This window comes from Oncorhynchus mykiss, chromosome 28 (genome assembly GCF_013265735.2).
Source record: "Oncorhynchus mykiss isolate Arlee chromosome 28, USDA_OmykA_1.1, whole genome shotgun sequence".
Lineage (NCBI taxonomy): Eukaryota > Metazoa > Chordata > Actinopteri > Salmoniformes > Salmonidae > Oncorhynchus > Oncorhynchus mykiss.
In genome coordinates, this window is record NC_048592.1 from 27,138,464 (window position 1) to 27,155,861 (window position 17,398).

Below are 17,398 nucleotides of genomic sequence, written 5' to 3' on the forward strand. Positions count from 1 at the left end.
GGTCATTGTAAAGCAATGCATTTCCTTCTCCATCCACATGACCTTATATGCATCCTCCGCATGCGCCGTTTAGCTAGCTCATTTACAACTGGAAAACTTTCTTCTTCTGTCTGTGTCCTGATTGCTAAGGTCATTTTAAGATGTCAGGCTTGAAAATCCATTCAGCCATTTTTACACAGTGACTCACTACCAAAACCAGACGCAACTGGTTTCAAGTGGCCAAGCAACGTGATCTCCTACTACTATCTAGTGGACGAACTGGGAATAAGACAGAGGATGTACAGTATGTACATCAGTGGATAGACTTCAGCTTTCTCCTCATATGTATAGCATTCCCGTGAGACAGAAAAGGAAGGTATGGCACGTTGCACAAGCCCTGCACTTTTAAGATGTCTGTGTTCCAATGGGAATTTGCGCATGTTTAGAGCGCCACCATTAGGTGAAAGATCTGGTCAGCTGTATTTCGGGTTCTGTAGTAGTCACATTGTTTCTGACACCGTTCTCTGAATTCCATAGTTCTTACATTTCTAACAGTACAATTTACTTTATGAGGGTAGCATACACTAGTATGGCTTGTTTAGAAAATGCTACCAGAGGGGGTCAGAGTTTAACAGCTTAAGAAATGTTTTCAACAGAATCGGCAGAATGAATACAAATCAAATTTTATTGGTCACATACACATGATTATCAGATGTTAATGCGAGTGTAGCGAAATGCTTCCGACAATGCAGTAATATCTAACATTTCCCCAACTACCTAATACACACATCTAAAGGGATGGAATAAGAATATGTGCATATAGATATATGGATGAGCGATGGCCGAGCAGCTTAGGCAAGATGCAATAGTCAGATACAGTATATACATATGAGTAATGTAAGATATGTAAACAGTATTAAAGTGGCATTGTTTAAAGTGACTAAAGTGGCCAATGATTTGAGTCTTTATGTAGGCAGCAGCCTCTCTGAGTTTGTGATTGCTGTTCAGCAGTCTGATGGCCTTGAGATAGAAGCTGTTTCTCAGTCTCTCGGTCCCAGCTTTGAGGCACCTGTACTGACCTTGTCTTCTGGATGATAGCGAGGTGAACAGGCAGTGGCTCGAGTGGTTGTTGTCTTTGATGATCTTTTTGGCCTTCATGTGAAATCGGGTGCTGTAGGTGTCCTGGAAGGCAGGCAGTGTGCCCCCGGTGATGCGTTGTGCAGACCGCACCACCCTTTGGAGAGCCTTGCGGATGAGGGCGGTGTAGTTGCCATACCAGGCGGTGATACAGCCCGATGCTCTCAATTGTGCATCTGCAAAGGTTTGTCAGGGTTTTGGGTGACAAGCCAAATTTCTATAGCCTCCTGAGGTTGAAGAGGCGCTCTTGTGCCTTCTTCACCACACTGTCTGTGTGGGTGGACCATTTCAGTTTGTCTGTGATGTGTACGCTCATTCAACTTAAAACTTTCCACCTTCTCCACTGCTGTCCCTTTGATGTGGATAGGGAGGTGCACACTCTGCTGTTTCCTGAAGTCCATGATCATCTCCTTTGTTTTGTTGATGTTGAGTGAGAGGTTGTTTTCCTGACACCACACTCTGAGTGCCCTCACCTCCTCCCTGTAGGCTGTCTAGTTGTTGTTGGTGATCAAGCCCACTACTGTTGTGTCGTCTGCAAACTTGATGATTGAGTTGGATGCGTGCATGGCCACGCAGACATGGGTGAACAGGGAGTACAGGAGGGGGCTGAGCACGCACCCTTGTGGGGCCCCAGTGTTAAGGGTCAGCAAAGTGGAGATGTTATTTCCTACCTTCACCACCTGGGGGCGGCCCGTCAGAAAGTCCAGGACCCAATTGCACAGGCCAGGGTTGAGACCCAGGACCTCCAGCTTAATGATGAGCTTGGAGGGTACTATGGTGTTGAATGCTGAGCTGTCGTCGATGAACAGCATTCTTACATAGGTATTCCTCTTGTCCAGATGGGATAGGGCCGTGTGCAGTGTGATGGCGATTGCATCGTCTGTCAACCTGTTGGGGCGGTATGGGGTGGAGGTGATATGATCCATGACTTGTCACTCAAAGCACTTCATGATGACAGAAGTGAGTGCCACGTGGCGATAGTCATTTAGTTCAGTTACCTTTGCCTTCTTGGGTACAAGAACAATGGTGGCCGTCTTGAAGCATGTGGGAACAGCAGACTGGGATAGGGAGCGATTGAATATGTCTGTAAACGTACCAGCCAGCTGCTTTGCGCATGCTCTGAGGACGCAGCAAGGGACACCCCTGATCACTCGCAAACACAGTTCACGTTCATAGCAGCCACATACAAACAGCATGATCACTTTGCTCGTTGTATAATTTCTTCTCGCATCTACACGCTTTCCTCTTCTCATCTTTTCCCTTCACAATTACTCAACACATTTTATGCACTGCAGTGCTAGCTAACTGTAGCAGTACTAGATCAGTAACAGTACTAGATCAATTCTCTGATTCTTTGATTGGGTGGACAACATGTCAGTTCATGCTGCAAGAGCTCTGATTGGTTGGAGGACATCCTTCGGAAGTTGCCATAATAACTGTGTAAGTCTATGGAAGGGGATGAGAACCATGAGCCTCCAAGGTATTGTATTGAAATCAATGTACCCAGAGGAGGACGGAAGATAGCTGTCCTCTGGCTTACACCATGGTGCTACCCCAGAGAGCACTGTTGGGGCAACTGTAGAACTTCATTGCAAAACAGTGTTTTAATTATTTGGTGACATTTGAATATATTTAGTATAGTTTAATCAAAAAATGATAACTTTTTAATGTTTCACTATTTTTATTTTTCTGAAATTCACTGAGGAGGATGGTCCTCTCCTTCCTCCTCTGAGGTGCCTCCACTGGTAGAGACACTGAATTTAGAAGTATTTTTCTTCCCTGACGTCTAGTTTACAGTACCAAAACATCTTTGTAGGAATATTATTATCTTCAAGATAAAGCTGAAATTGTTACTTGCAGTCAACACATTCTCAAGGACTTCTTACAGAATTAGGACTCAGTTGTCTGTTCTCCCAATCCATCAGGCAATTTAGGTTGAAATAAAAACACAGGGAATCCAAAAGTGAGTGATTACTGCACAAAAATGCAGGTTTGACTTTATTTTTTTCAAACACATTAGAAACTAAAAATAAGAACACAATTTTTCACATTGTTGTTGCCTGGAGGCGTTTTTCTGCCAAAGAGAAAGGAACCCAGATGGAACAGAGAAGACAGCCATCATCAACGCTATTAAACATAAGGACTTTAAAAAAACACCTACAGTTATTGTTTCATAAATAGGCGCAGCATGATGAACAGACTTGGAGAAAGAGAGATGGGAGTGATCAGAAGAGTGACGACGAGCCAGATGTCAGGGTTATATATATTGCCACTCTACCAATCTGTCTCTACCACTCTCATTCTGACGCTTTCTACTGATAAAGAGAAACAACCTCAGACACAGGAGTGGGATGAGAATCCATGTAATCAATATGCCCAGAAGTCGTACCAAAAAAGATGTTTTCCTTGTACCAAATCTAACTTTTTATTTGTCTAATTTCACAAAACTCATATTTTGTGATGTTTTCCAGGTAAAGGGCAGCCAAAGTTTACGACTTTATTTCAGAGAATGGAAACTACTGATTTAGCAAGTTTTATCTTACAAATATCATGATTTTGAAAATGTTTACGCCCCAATAAAATCCAAACAACTATAACAGCCGTTTAATCAATTTCCCTTCTTTGATAGTTAAATTAAAACCAGTGTGATCCAATTCACAATCACACTGCACTTGAAAAAAGCTTTTGTTGTTATACCCTAGGACCAAGAGTAACACAAAATTCTATGTACAGCTTGAGGTGATGTCTATACTAACCAGCCTCGGCATAGTCCACAGAGGATCCTATGAACATGATCAGCATCAGTTTAGAAAGAGCAACACAACACTGCTCAAAGACACAACAGTCTCTAAGGCAGTCCAGTAGCAGAGAGCGAGAGTGAGAGATAAAGAGGTATAGAAATATAATAGGTGTTCTTTATTTATTTTTTCAAATGATAAAGATGATCTTGCTTTTCCTTTCAAAATAAAAGTCAATTTGGGGTTTTGGTTTACATCTTGCGATGTGTGGAAAAAAAGACCTAAGAGCCCCTAAGTGCTAAATGAACTTCTGGGATTTGAACACTGGTCTACCATAACGCTTCTACGTCACCAGCTTGTCTTCCTCAAAACACAACCCAGTGACATACCAATAATGATCCAATGACACGTCAGTAGAGAGGACAGTACTGCCTATTCTTTCACATCTCTGAACACATTTATTTGTGCCTTTATGGGCATGCATTGCAAAGTCCAAAAACATTAACTTGACATTTGTATCTAATATCAGGTGAGGGTAGAGTGTGGGTCACAAAGAATCCAAAACCCACTCATGACATCAGTATGATTATTTTCAAAGTAGATCACAAAGAATCAAAACATATCAAAATATGGATGTTTTGGAAAATGTGCTTCTGCCTTTCTTGTTTGAGTGACGGTCAGATGGTTTAGCCAGAGTGGGGGGTGGTGGTCAAGGAGTTTCTTCTGGGGTTGAGGGCAATGCCTTGGTCCAGTGAACGCAGAGTGGGACCGAATGTGGACCGGGTCGGATTGTAGTCTGTTCCGGGGCTGGTTTTGTGGAGGTTAGAGGTCAGATCAGGTCAGGAACAGAGGCTTGTCTCTCTGAAGAGCTCTGAAAGAAGACGAGATGGAGGAACAATGAGGAATAATAATCACATAATAATCAATCAATCAATAATAATCAATCTCTTAACATGTGTTGAGACCCTTGACCCTTGAAATATAATTAAAATAGAGTTTGATTGATTGATTGCAACTTGGGTTCAGACTGGAAGAGTGAAACAAAATCACCTACTCCTGGAATACAAAGCTCAATGGAGAATCTCCATTCTAAGTACTTCTTAGTTCATAATTGGACCTCATCTATTTCTGGGAAACCTGCCCTAAAGGTCATTCAGAGTATAAACTCCGTTCATACTCTCATATCTGATGTGTTTCTCTATTGTCATCCTATATAATAATGATGAGTATTCTGAGTGTGTGAATAGAATAATGGGTGTATGTAGAGCTGTGGTGGTCATGAAATGTTGTCAGCCAGTAACTGTCATGCAAATAACTGCCCGAGTGAGTGAGAGTGAATTCCTACCCGTTGCCACAGTATTCGCTGGTCCAGTCGAGGTGCTGGCTGGGCCCATTCCGACACACCTGTCTGTAGTCCATGGATGGGGACAGTCCCTGCCCACCGGACGAGTTGAGCATGTTCTGGAATTCTGACTGGAGAGGGAATCCCTGGAAAAGAGAAGTCTAGCATTAGAGTCCATGTTTTCCAGTGTTATCCGTGTTAATCTACTCTGAGATACATTCAGTTACTAGAGTGGCCTAGGTCAAAGATTCTAGAATGTGCCGATAATGGCAGCCATCTTGTTCATGGATACATTTCAATTCACTCTAATTAGAATGAATGGCAGAAGAGGCACAGGAGTTGCATCCAAACTTAGGAGCATGTATTGCAGTGCCAAAGTGCATCTTAGTAGCATGTACATATGTTCTTTCCATGACATTAACTGACCAGGTGAATCAAGGTGAAAGCTATGATCCCTTATTGATGTTACTTGTTAAATCCACTTCAATCAGTGTAAATGAAGGGGAGGAGACAGGTTAAAGAAGGATTTTTAAGACTTGAGACAACTGAGACATGCATTGTGTATGTGTGTCATTTAGAGGGTGAATGGACAAGACGTGACTTTGAATGGGGTATGGTAGTAGGTGCCAGGCGCCCCAGTTTAAGTGTGTCAAGAACTGCAACGCTGATGCGTTTTTCACGCTCAACAGTTTCCTGTGTGTATCAAGAATGCATTGGAGTCAACATGGCCAGCTTCCCTGTGGAACGCTTTCGACACCTTGTAGAGTCCATGCGCCAACGAATTGAGGCTGTTCTGAGGGCAAGAAGGGGTGCAACTCAGTTTAGGAAGGTGTTTTGTACACTCAGTGTACAGTCGGGTTTTGAGAATGACACAAATATTAATTTCCACAAGGTTTGCTGCTTCAGTGTCTTTTGATATTTTTGTCAGATGTTACTATGGAATACTGAAGTATAATTACAAGCATTTCTATCATGACTTCCGCCGAAGTTGGTCCCTCTCCTTGTTCGGGCGGCGTTCGGTGGTCGACGTCACCGGTTTTCTAGCCGCCACCGATCCACTTTTCATTTTCCATTTGTTTTGTCTTCATTGTACACACCAGGTTTCCATTCCCATAACTATGTTCCTTATTTAACCCTCTGGTTCCCCCCATGGTTTTGTGTTTGTTCTGTGTTGTCGCTACATTTTGTGACCTGGATTGTTTTCCCTGCGTGGAAATGATTTTGTTGTCGTATTGAGTAAAGTCCGTTAGCCTGACTCCGTCCCACCTGCTTCACATCGACCCTTAATAATTTCATAAGTGTCAAAGGCTTTTATTGACAATTACATGAAGTTGATGCAAAGAGTCAATATTTGCAGTGTTGACCCTTCTTTTTCAAGACCTCTGCAATCCGCCCTGGCATGCTGTCAGTTAATTTTTGGGCCACATCCTGACTGATGGCAGCCCATTCTTGCATAATCAATGCTTGGAGGTTGTCAGAATTTGTGGGTTTTTGTTTGTCCACCCGCCTGAGGAATGACCACAAGTTATCAATGGGATTAAGGTCTGGGGAGTTTCCCTGCCATGGACCCAAAATATCGATGTTTTGTTCCCCGAGCCACTTAGTTATCACTTTTGCCTTATGGCAAGGTGCTCCATCATGCTGGAAAAGGCATTGTTCGCCACCAAACCGTTCCTGAATGGTTGGGAGAAGTTACTCTCGGAGGATGTGTTGGTACCATTCTTTATTCATGGCTGTGTTCTTAGGCAAAATTGTGAGTTAGCCCACTCCCTTGGCTGAGAAGCAACCCCACACATGAATGGTCTCAGGATGATTTACTGTTGGCATGACACAGGACTGATGGTAGTGCTCACCTTCTTCTCCGGATATACTTTTCCCGGATGCCCCAAACAATCGGAAAGGGGATTCATCAGAGAAAATGACTTAACCCCAGTCCTCAGCAGTCCAATCCCTGTATCTTTTGCAGAATATCAGTCTGTCCCTGATGTTTTTCCTGGAGAGAAGTGGCTTCTTTGCTGCCCTTCTTGACACCAGGCGATCCTCCAAAAGTCTTCCCTGTGCGTGCAGATGCACTCACACCTGCCTGCTGCCATTCCTGAGCAAGCTCTGTACTGGTGGTGCCCCGATCCCGCAGCTGAATCAACTTTAGGAGATGGTCCTGGCGCTTGCTGGACTTTCTTGGGCGCCCTGAAGCCTTCTTCACAACAATTGAACCGCTCTCCTTGAAGTTGTTGATGATCCGATAAATGGTTGATTTAGGTGCAATCTTACTGGCAGCAATATCCTTGCCTGTGAAGCCCTTTTTGTGCAAAGCAATGATGACGGCACGTGTTTCCTTGCAGGTAACCATGGTTGACAGAGGAAGAACAATGATTCCAAGCACCACCCTCCTTTTGAAGCTTCCAGTCTGTTATTCAAACTCAATCAGCATGACAGAGTGATCTCCAGCCTTGTCCTCGTCAACACTCACACCTGTGTTAACGAGAGAATCACTGCATGATGCCAGCTGGTCCTTTTGTGGCAGGGCTGAAATGCAGTGGATTTTTTTGGGGTTGATTCAGTTCATTTGCATGACAACGAGGGACTTTGCAATTAATTGCAATTCATCTGATCACTCTTCATAACATTCTGGAGTATATGCAAATTGCCATCATACAAACTGAGGCAGCAGACTTTGTGAAAATTAATATTTGTGTCATTCTCAAAACTTTTGGCCACGACTGTATACTTACTGTATGTGCACATATCATGTGAAATAAGCCAGACCTAGTTAGACACTTATCCCTCAGAAGAAGATGAGCGCCTTGCATTTACAGTGCATTCAGAAAGTATTCAGACCCCTTGACTTTTTCCACATTTTGTTACATTACAGCCTTATTCTAAAACGTATTAAATCGCTTTTTCCCCCTCGTCAATCCACCCATAATGACAAAGCAAAAACAGTTTTTTTTTTTTTTTGCAAATTTATAAATAAAAAACCCTGGAAATATCACATTTACACAAGTAGTCTGACCCTTTGCTATGAGACTCGAAATTGAGCTCAGGTGCATCCTATTTCCAATGATCATCCTTGAGATGTTTCTACAACTTGATTGGAGTCCACCTGTGGTAAATTCAATTGATTGGACATGATTTGGAAAGGCACAACTCTCTATATAAAGACCCACAGTTGACACTGCATGTCATAGCCAAAACCAAGCCATGAGGTTGAAGGAATTGTCCATAGAGCTCCAAGGCAGGATTGTGTCGAGGCACAGATCTGGGGATGGGTACCAAAACATGTCTGCAGCATTGTAGGTCTCCAAGAACACAGTGACCTCCATCATCTTGGTTTTTATTTTTAATACATTAAAAAATATATATAATAATGTTTTTGCTTTGTCATTATGGGGTATTGTGTGTAGATTGATGAGGATTTTTTTTTTATTTCATCCATTTTATAATGAGGCTGTAACGTAACAAAATGTGGAAAAAGTAATGGGGTCAACACCATTCGGAAAGTGTAAATACTTTTCTGAATTCACTGTACATACAGATGGTTAGAATCTCACAAGTTGTTATGGAGTCCGAGTCCACATCACGCAATTCCCATGACACTGATGTCTCTTACAAAACCTATAACAGCCAAATCAAGTCACGTGCAGGAATGTGTAAGAACATCAGACCAACTCAGGATGGTAAGTTGGTGGTTGAAGATATCCCTCTAGTGGTGTGGGGGCTGTGCTTTAGCAAAGTGGGTGAAGTTATATCCTGCCTGTTTGGCCCTGTCCGGGTGTATCGTCAGATGGGGCCACGGTATCTCCCGACAACCTCCTGTCTCAGCCTCCAGTATTTATGCTGCAATAGTTTATGTGTCGGGGGGCTAGGGTCAGTCTGTTATATTTGGAGTATTTCTCCTGTCTTATCCAGTGTCCTGTGTGAATTTAAGTATGCTCTCTCTAGTTCTCTCTCTCTCTCTCTCTCTCTCTCTCTCTCTCTCTCTCTCTCTCTCTCTCGGAGGAGGAGGAGGAGGAGGACCTGAGCCCTAAGACCATGCCTCAGGACTACTTGGCCTGATGACTCCTTGCTGTCCCCAGTCCACCTGGCCGTGCTGCTGCTCCAGTTTCAACTGTTCTGCCTGCGGCTATGGAACCCTGACCTGTTCACCAGACGTGCTACCTGTCCCAGACCTGCTGTTTTCAACTCTCTAGAGACAGCAGGAGCGGTAGAGATACTCTGAATGATCGGCTATGCAAAGCCAACTGACATTATACTCCTGAGGTGCTGACCTGTTGCACCCTCGACAACCACTGTGATTATTATTATTTGACACTGCTGGTCATCTATGAACATTTGAACATCTTGGCCATGTTCTGTTATAATCTCCATTCAGCACAGCCAGAAGAGGACTGACCACCCCTCATAGCCTGGTTCCTCTCTAGGTTTCTTCCTAGGTTCTGGCCTTTCTAGGGAGTTTCTCCTAGCCACCGTGCTTCTTCACCTGCATTGCTTGCTGTTTGGGGTTTTAGGCTGGGTTTCTGTACAGCACTTTGTGACATCAGCTGATGTAAGAAGGGCTATATAAATACATTTCATTGATTGATATAACTTGGATAACTGATCCGTGGATACTATGGATGGGAAAGTATTGTATAATTCTCTATAGCAGTACTGTACACAGATACACTATATAAGAATCTGTGAATTATATAATCACCACCCATGTTAAGTTATAGTATGACACAAATAGGCTCTGATAGACATGAGTGCATCCTAAGTGCTCCTGGGGTGCTGTTCTGCCATAGTCCCAGCGCTGCACCCAGCCTGTGTGTGTCAGGTTGGATACTGCGACTGCAAAAAATTAAGAATATCCATGCAAATAAAGCAAGTATTGTAGTATCCTCAATGTATGAGTTGGTTTTTGGACGGAGCTGCCCTGTAGAGAGTCCATGGTAGAAGTGAGTGTACTCTGAGGAGGTGGACCCTAGCTAGCTGGGGTAGGGGGAGAGACAGAAGGTGGGAAGTAAGAAAGGAGTAGTTATTTTAATTATGGGAGCAGACATTTTAATGTTGGGGTTTCTTGAAGAGTTTTTATTTTTTTTTGGGGGGGGGGTGGGGGGAGAAGTGGGACAGATAGAGGAGAGAGAGAGAGAGAGACAGAGCGTATGAAAGGGAAGTTAATCTGGGCGCTACGCTACAAACCCTTCTCTAAAAGAGAGGGGACAGAGAGGGGACAGCAGGTGGCTGAGTTCTCTTCCCCCTCCTCAGACTCTCACCTATTCAGGCATTGTTCCACAAATTCTTCTCCTTCACTCCATCACAAAGGCCCCATCTGCCCCTTTTGTATCTCTCTCTTTCCCTCCCTCTCCCCCTTTCCCCCACCTCCTCATACTCCCCCTTCCCCTACTCGCTTAGCTCAGGGGAAAAGTTTGAGCCCTGATGTTTTTTTTGTTTGCGCTCTCTCTCTAACAAAATATGCAAAATTGAGCGAGGAAGGATTATTACTCCCCGCGGGATTTAAAAGTCCCCAATAAAAGAGGGATCTGAGCGCTGGGGGCTTAGTGGCAACCAAACCCAAACCTCCGTTTAACCATTTTCCCCCTATTTTCTCCACGGACTGACACAGCCATACAGGCAGCCCCATACAGGCAGCCCCATACAGGCAGCTCATCTCAAATTGGACTTCAGACAAATTCATATTCTAATCCGTATGAAGACTAGGCACCCCTCCACAACCTCCTCCCCCTCTCCTCAAATAAATGTTCGATCAGCCACAGCAACAGTTCATTTGCCTGCTGAGCAGAGATAAAGAGACAAATGGCAGTTCCTCTCTTTAAAGAAAACAACAACGATTCCCACAATGCTTACTGAATAACTAGTCTACAATCTCAAAGCTACAGCATAAAGACACTATCTTTCTGTTATGTTCTTCTAAGAAGGTTAAGTCATCTAACACATTGGACAGGTGAGAGTGGTAGGACACAGTCTAATCTCTCGTGGACACTGGACAGACTACGTAAACATAACCAAATTCCGTGAGCTTTTAGTTCTGGGTTAACCGAGATTAGACACAGTCAAACTACTAGGATAGGTTGAGTAGCCTTTTCTATATTGATATAACTCGTCTAGGACGTGAGTGGCATAGAGAGTTAGGCTTGAAAGCCACATCACAGTAAAAAATGATAATTCACCACATCGCCTTTACCTAGAATCTCCCACAAACCCTCCCACGGGTCCTGTGTTGCTCAGTTGAGCACGGCGCTTGCAACGGCAGGGTTTTGGGTTCAATTCCCACGGGGGACCAGTATGAAAAGGTCTGCACTCACTACTGAAAGTTGCTCTGGATAAGAGCATATGCTAAATAACTCAAACGTAAATGTTGTTTTGTTGTTCATTCTAGGTAACACGGACACAAAATCAGAAGGTATGTTTATTTCTCACTGAAGAGGTCTGTCACCTATTCCCCTGCATAGCTGTTTCCATAACGACCTGGTCCCCTTATCAAACTAATGTCCGTCTCAAATAACACCAACCTATGGAACTCTGGCCAAAAGTAGTACACTATAGGGAATTTTTATTTTTTATTTTATTTCACCTTTATTTAACCAGGTAGGCTAGTTGAGAACAAGTTCCCATTTACAACTGCGACCTGGCCAAGATAAAGCAAAGCAGTGTGAACAGATAACAACACAAAGTTACACATGGACTAAACAACAAACAAGTCAATAACACAGTAGAATTTTTTTTTTTAAAAGAGTCTATATACATTGTGTGCAAGAGGCATGAGGAGGTAGGCGAATAATTACAATTTAGCAGATTAACACTGGAGTGATAAATTATCAGATGGTCATGTGCAGGTAGAGATACTGGTGTGCAAAAGAGCAGAAAAGTAAATAAGTAAAAACAGTATGGGGATGAGGTAGGTAAATTGGGTGGGCTATTTACCGATGGACTATGTACAGCTGCAGCGATCGGTTAGCTGCTCAGATAGCAGATGCTTAAAGTTGGTGAGGGAGATAAAAGTCTCCAACTTCAGTGATTTTTGCAATTCGTTCCAGTCACAGGTAGCAGAGAACTGGAAGGAAAGGAAAGGCGGCCAAATGAGGTGTTGGCTTTAGGGATGATCAGTGAGATACACCTGCTGGAGCGCGTGCTACGGGTGGGTGTTGCCATCGTGACCAGTGAACTGAGATAAGGCGGAGCTTTACCTAGCATGGACTTGTAGATGACCTGGAGCCAGTGGGTCTGGCGACGAATATGTAGCGAGGACCAGCCGACTAGAGCATACAGGTCGCAGTGGTGGGTGGTATAAGGTGCTTTAGTAACAAAACGGATGGCACTGTGATAAACTGCATCCAGTTTGCTGAGTAGAGTATTGGAAGCTATTTTGTAGATGACATCGCCGAAGTCGAGGATCGATAGGATAGTCAGTTTTACTAGGGTAAGTTTGGCGGCGTGAGTGAAGGAGGCTTTGTTGCGGAATAGAAAGCCAACTCTAGAATTGATTTGAGATTGGAGATGTTTGATATGAGTCTGGAAGGAGAGTTTACAGTCTAGCCAGACACCTAGGTACTTATAGATGTCCACATATTCTAGGTCGGAACCGTCCAGGGTGGTGATGCTAGTCGGGCGTGCGGGTGCAGGCAGCGAACGGTTGAAAAGCATGCATTTGGTTAAACTAGTGTTTAAGAACAGTTGGAGGCCACGGAAGGAGTGTTGTATGGCATTGAAGCTCGTTTGGAGGTTAGATAGCACAGTGTCCAAGGAAGGGCCAGAAGTATACAGAATGGTGTTGTCTGCGTAGAGGTGGATCAGGGAATCGCCCGCAGCAAGAGCAACATCATTGATATATACAGAGAAAATAGTCGGCCCGAGAATTGAACCCTGTGGCACCCCCATAGAGACTGCCCTCCGATTTGACACACTGAACTCTGTCTGCAAAGTAGTTGGTGAACCAGGCATGGCAGTCATTCGAAAAACCGAGGCTACTGAGTCTGCCGATAAGAATATGGTGATTGACAGAGTCGAAAGCCTTGGCCAGGTCGATGAAGACGACTGCACAGTACTGTCTTTTATCGATGGCGGTTATGATATCGTTTAGTCCCTTGAGCGTGGCTGAGGTGCACCCGTGACTGGCTCGGAAACCAGATTGCACAGCGAAGAAGGTACGGTGGGATTCGAGAAGGTCAGTGATCTGTTTGTTGACTAGGCTTTCGAAGACCTTAGATAGGCAGGGCAGGATGGATCTAGGTCTGTAACAGTTTGGTTCCAGGGTGTCTCCCCCTTTGAAGAGGGGGATGACTGCGGCAGCTTTCCAATCCTTGGGGATCTCAGATGATATGAAAGAGAGGTTGAACAGGCTGGTAATAGGGGTTGCAACAATGGCGGCGGATAGTTTCAGAAATAGATGTGTCCCTCCCACAGTCCTCTTGTCACGACTCCGACCGAAGGACACTCCCCTTCCCGTTCGGGTGGCGCTCGGCGGTCGTCGTCGCCGGCCTACTAGCTGCTACTGATTATTTCCTCCCCCTCCTTATGTGTTGATTGTGTGCACCTGTTTTGAGTTAGGTAGCAGGCTTTATTAGTCAGCCGGCCCGCAGGGTTCCTTGTGCGGGATTAATTATTGTGATCGTCTGTTTGGTGTACTTGTCTGCACGTCTATTGGGTTTTGTGTTTTCCCATTTTGTGGGTTTTTCCCTGGACAGTTTAAGTCCCCCTGTTTGGGGCATTTGTTTGTTCTGTACGCCCTGTGTTTTTGTGAGGGTTGGCTTATGTTCAGCGTTTATTCAGTGCATTAAAATAGCACTCCCCTGAACTCTCTGCTTCCTGCGCCTGACTCCTCACCCACTACACTCAGACCGTTACAGAATCCCGCACCGCCTGGAATGGAGTCAGCAGGAGCAACAGCCACTCCCCTCCCATCAATGGAAGAGAGGGTTCTACATCACACCACCGTTCTCCATCGGATCGGAACGGCGATGGATCTGGTGATGGAGAGAATGGACCGATGGGAGAGAAGCGGTCTCCTCTCTCCATCTTCGGCCCCCCCTCCTCAGGACTCCCCATCTCCAGACTCCAGCACCCTCCGTCTTACGCTCCCAAGGGTCTATGATGGAGCAGCAGCAGGGTGCCAGGGGTTCTTACTCCAGCTAGAACTGTACCTGGCCACCGTCAGACCTACTCCCTCGGGAGCGGAGAGGGTGAATGTCCTCATCTCCTGCCTCACGGGTCGTGCTCTGGAGTGGGCAAATGCAGTTTGGAACGGCCCAGACTCTGCGAAGGAGCACTACCCCGAGTTTTCTCGCCGTTTCCGCGCCGTGTTTGACCATCCTCCAGATGGCCGAGCGGCGGGAGAACGACTATTCCATCTCCGGCAGGAGAAAAGGAGCGCCCAGGATTACGCGTTGGAGTTCCGTACCTTGGCAGCAGGATCCGGGTGGAACGACAGTACCCTTATCGACCACTACAGGTGTAGTCTCCGGGAGGACGTCCGCAGGGAGCTAGCGTGTCGGGACACCGCTCTTTCCTTGGATGAGCTAATTGACATGTCCATCCGACTGGACAATCTGCTGGCTGCCCGTGGGCGTTCGGAGAGGGTCCTGTGTGTTCCACCACCCAGCACCTCCACTCCTGTTCCGATGGAGTTGGGAGGGGCTTTGCCGAGGGGTACCGGAGGAGGAGGCTCCCTCTGCACCAACTGTGGTCGGAGAGGACACACGGCCGATCGGTGCTGGGGGGGGTCCGTCTGGGAGTCGAGATGGTAGGCGGAACATTTCTCGATCACCCCAGGTGAGTCAGCACCAAACTCACCTAGAACCCCCTGTTGGTCACATGTTTGTCTTGATTCTTTTCCTTAAATTTTTCCCCTCTTCCCAGCATAGGGCGCTAGTCGATTCAGGCGCAGCTGGGAACTTTATGGATCGCGGACTTGCTATTAAATTAGGTGTTCCGCTTGTGCCGATAGATTCTCCCTTTACCGTGCACTGCCTAGATAGCCGGCCATTAGGGTCAGGGGTGGTCAGGGAGACCACAATCCCACTGGACATGGTAACGCAGGGGAACCATAGGGAGCGTATCAGTCTCTATATTATTGATTCGCCTGCGTTTCCAGTGGTGTTGGGGATTCCCTGGCTGGCCCGGCACAATCCTAAAATTTTGTGGAGACAGGGGGTTCTCCAGGGGTGGTCAGAGGAGTGTTCTGGAAGGTGTCTGGGAGTTTCCGTCGGTGCCACCTCGGTGGAAAGTCCAGATCAGGGTCCCACAGTGTGCATTCCCCCCGAGTATGCCGATTTGGCAATCGCTTTTAGTAAAAAGAAGGCGACTAAATTACCACCACATCGACCGGGAAGGGATTGTGCGATAGATCTCCAGGTAAACGCTGCGCTTCCCAAGAGTCACGTGTACCCATTGCCCCAAGAATAGACGTTGGCTATGGAGACATATATCACGGAGTCTCTGGGACAGGGGTACATTCGGTCCTCCATTTCACCCGTCTCCTCAAGTTTATTTTTTGTGAAGAAAAAGGAGGGAGGTTTGCGTCCTTGTATTGATTATAGAGGTCTAAATGCCATCACAGTGGGGTTCAGCTACCCACTACCTCTCATTGCTACGGCAGTGGAATCCTTTCAGGGAGCGCAGTTCTTCACAAAATTGGATCTCAGGAGCGCGTATAGCCTGGTGCGTATTCGGAAGGGAGACGAGTGGAAAACCGCATTTAGTACCACATCGGGCCACTATGAGTACTGCGTCATGCCGTATGGGTTAAAAAATGCTCCAGACATTTTTCAATCCTTTGTAGACGATATTCTCAGGGACCTGCACGGGCAGGGAGTGGTTGTTTATATCGATGACATTCTGATCTACTCAGCCACTCACGCCGCGCATGTGTCTCTGGTACGCAAGGTGCTTGGTAGACTGCTGGAGCATGACCTCTACGTCAAGGCTGAGAAGTGTGTGTTCTCCAAACGAGCCGTCTCCTTTCTGGGTTATCGCATTTCCACCTCGGGGGTGGAGATGGAGGGTGACCGCAGTAAGGCCGTGCGTAATTGGCCGACTCCAACCACGGTAAAAGAGGTGCAGCGGTTTTTGGGTTTTTCCAACTACTACCGGAGGTTTATCCGGGGTTTTGGCCAGGTAGCGGCTCCAATTACCTCACTGCTAAAGGGGGGCCCCGGTGCGGTTGCAGTGGTCAGCAGAGGCGGACAGAGCTTTCAACAGGTTGAAGGTGCTGTTCACGGATGCACCCGTGTTGGCGCATCCGGACCCCTCTCTAGCATTCATAGTGGAGGTGGACGCGTCCGAGGCTGGGGTGGGTGCCGTGCTATCACAGCGCTCGGGTACGTCACCAAAACTCCGCCCCTGCGCTTTCTTCTCGAGTAAGCTCAGCCCAGCGGATCGTAACTATGATGTGGGGGACCGGGAGTTGTTAGCGGTGGTCAGGGCTCTGAAGGTGTGGAGACACTGGCTTGAGGGGGCTAAGCACCCCTTTCTCATCTGGACCGACCACCAAAATCTGGAGTATATTCGGGCAGCTAGGAGACTGAACCCGCGGCAGGCAAGGTGGGCCATGTTCTTCACCCGATTCCGGTTCACTTTATCATATAGACCAGGCTCCCAGAACGTGAAGGCGGACGCACTGTCCCGCTTTTACGACACGGAGGATAGGTCCACCAAACCTACTCCCATCCTTCCGGCCTCAAAGCTGATGGCACCGGTGGTGTGGGAGGTGGACTCGGACATCGAGCGGGCGTTACGGGCTGAACCAGCGCCTCCTCAGTGTCCGGCGGGGCGGAGGTACGTGCCGCTTGGTGTTCGGGACCAACTGATTCGGTGGGCTCACGTCCTACCCTCCTCGGGTCACCCTGGGGTGAGGAGGACAGTAGGGAGCCTTCGGGGGAGGTATTGGTGGCCTACCTTGGCTAGGGACGTTAAGGTTTATGTCTCCTCCTGTTCGGTATGCGCCCAGAGTAAGGCTCCTAGGCACCTTCCTAGAGGGAAGTTACAACCCCTCCCCGTTCCACAACGGCCATGGTCACATCTATCCGTAGATTTCCTGACCGACCTTCCCCTGTCTCAGGGCAACACCACGGTTCTGGTGATTGTGGATCGGTTCTCTAAGTCCTGCCGTCTCCTCCCGTTGCCCGGTATCCCAACAGCCCTACAGACTGCGGAGGCATTATTCACCCACGTCTTCCGGCACTACGGGGTGCCGGAGGACATCGTT

General features: G+C 46.5%; 1 protein-coding gene across 1 annotated transcript in view; it reads right to left on the reverse strand.

Moving 5' to 3' along the window:
- Positions 1-3,080: 3,080 nt before the first annotated feature.
- Positions 3,081-17,398, reverse strand: part of tox (thymocyte selection-associated high mobility group box) — a 101,763-nt gene continuing 87,445 nt past the window's right edge. The window contains exons 9-10 of the mRNA XM_036966420.1: positions 5,200-5,342; positions 3,081-4,725 (exon numbers count right to left, since the gene is read on the reverse strand). Of these exons, the coding sequence (XP_036822315.1) occupies positions 4,689-4,725; positions 5,200-5,342 (180 nt within the window). The 3' untranslated portion in view covers positions 3,081-4,688. The remainder of the gene's footprint in view (positions 4,726-5,199; positions 5,343-17,398) is intronic.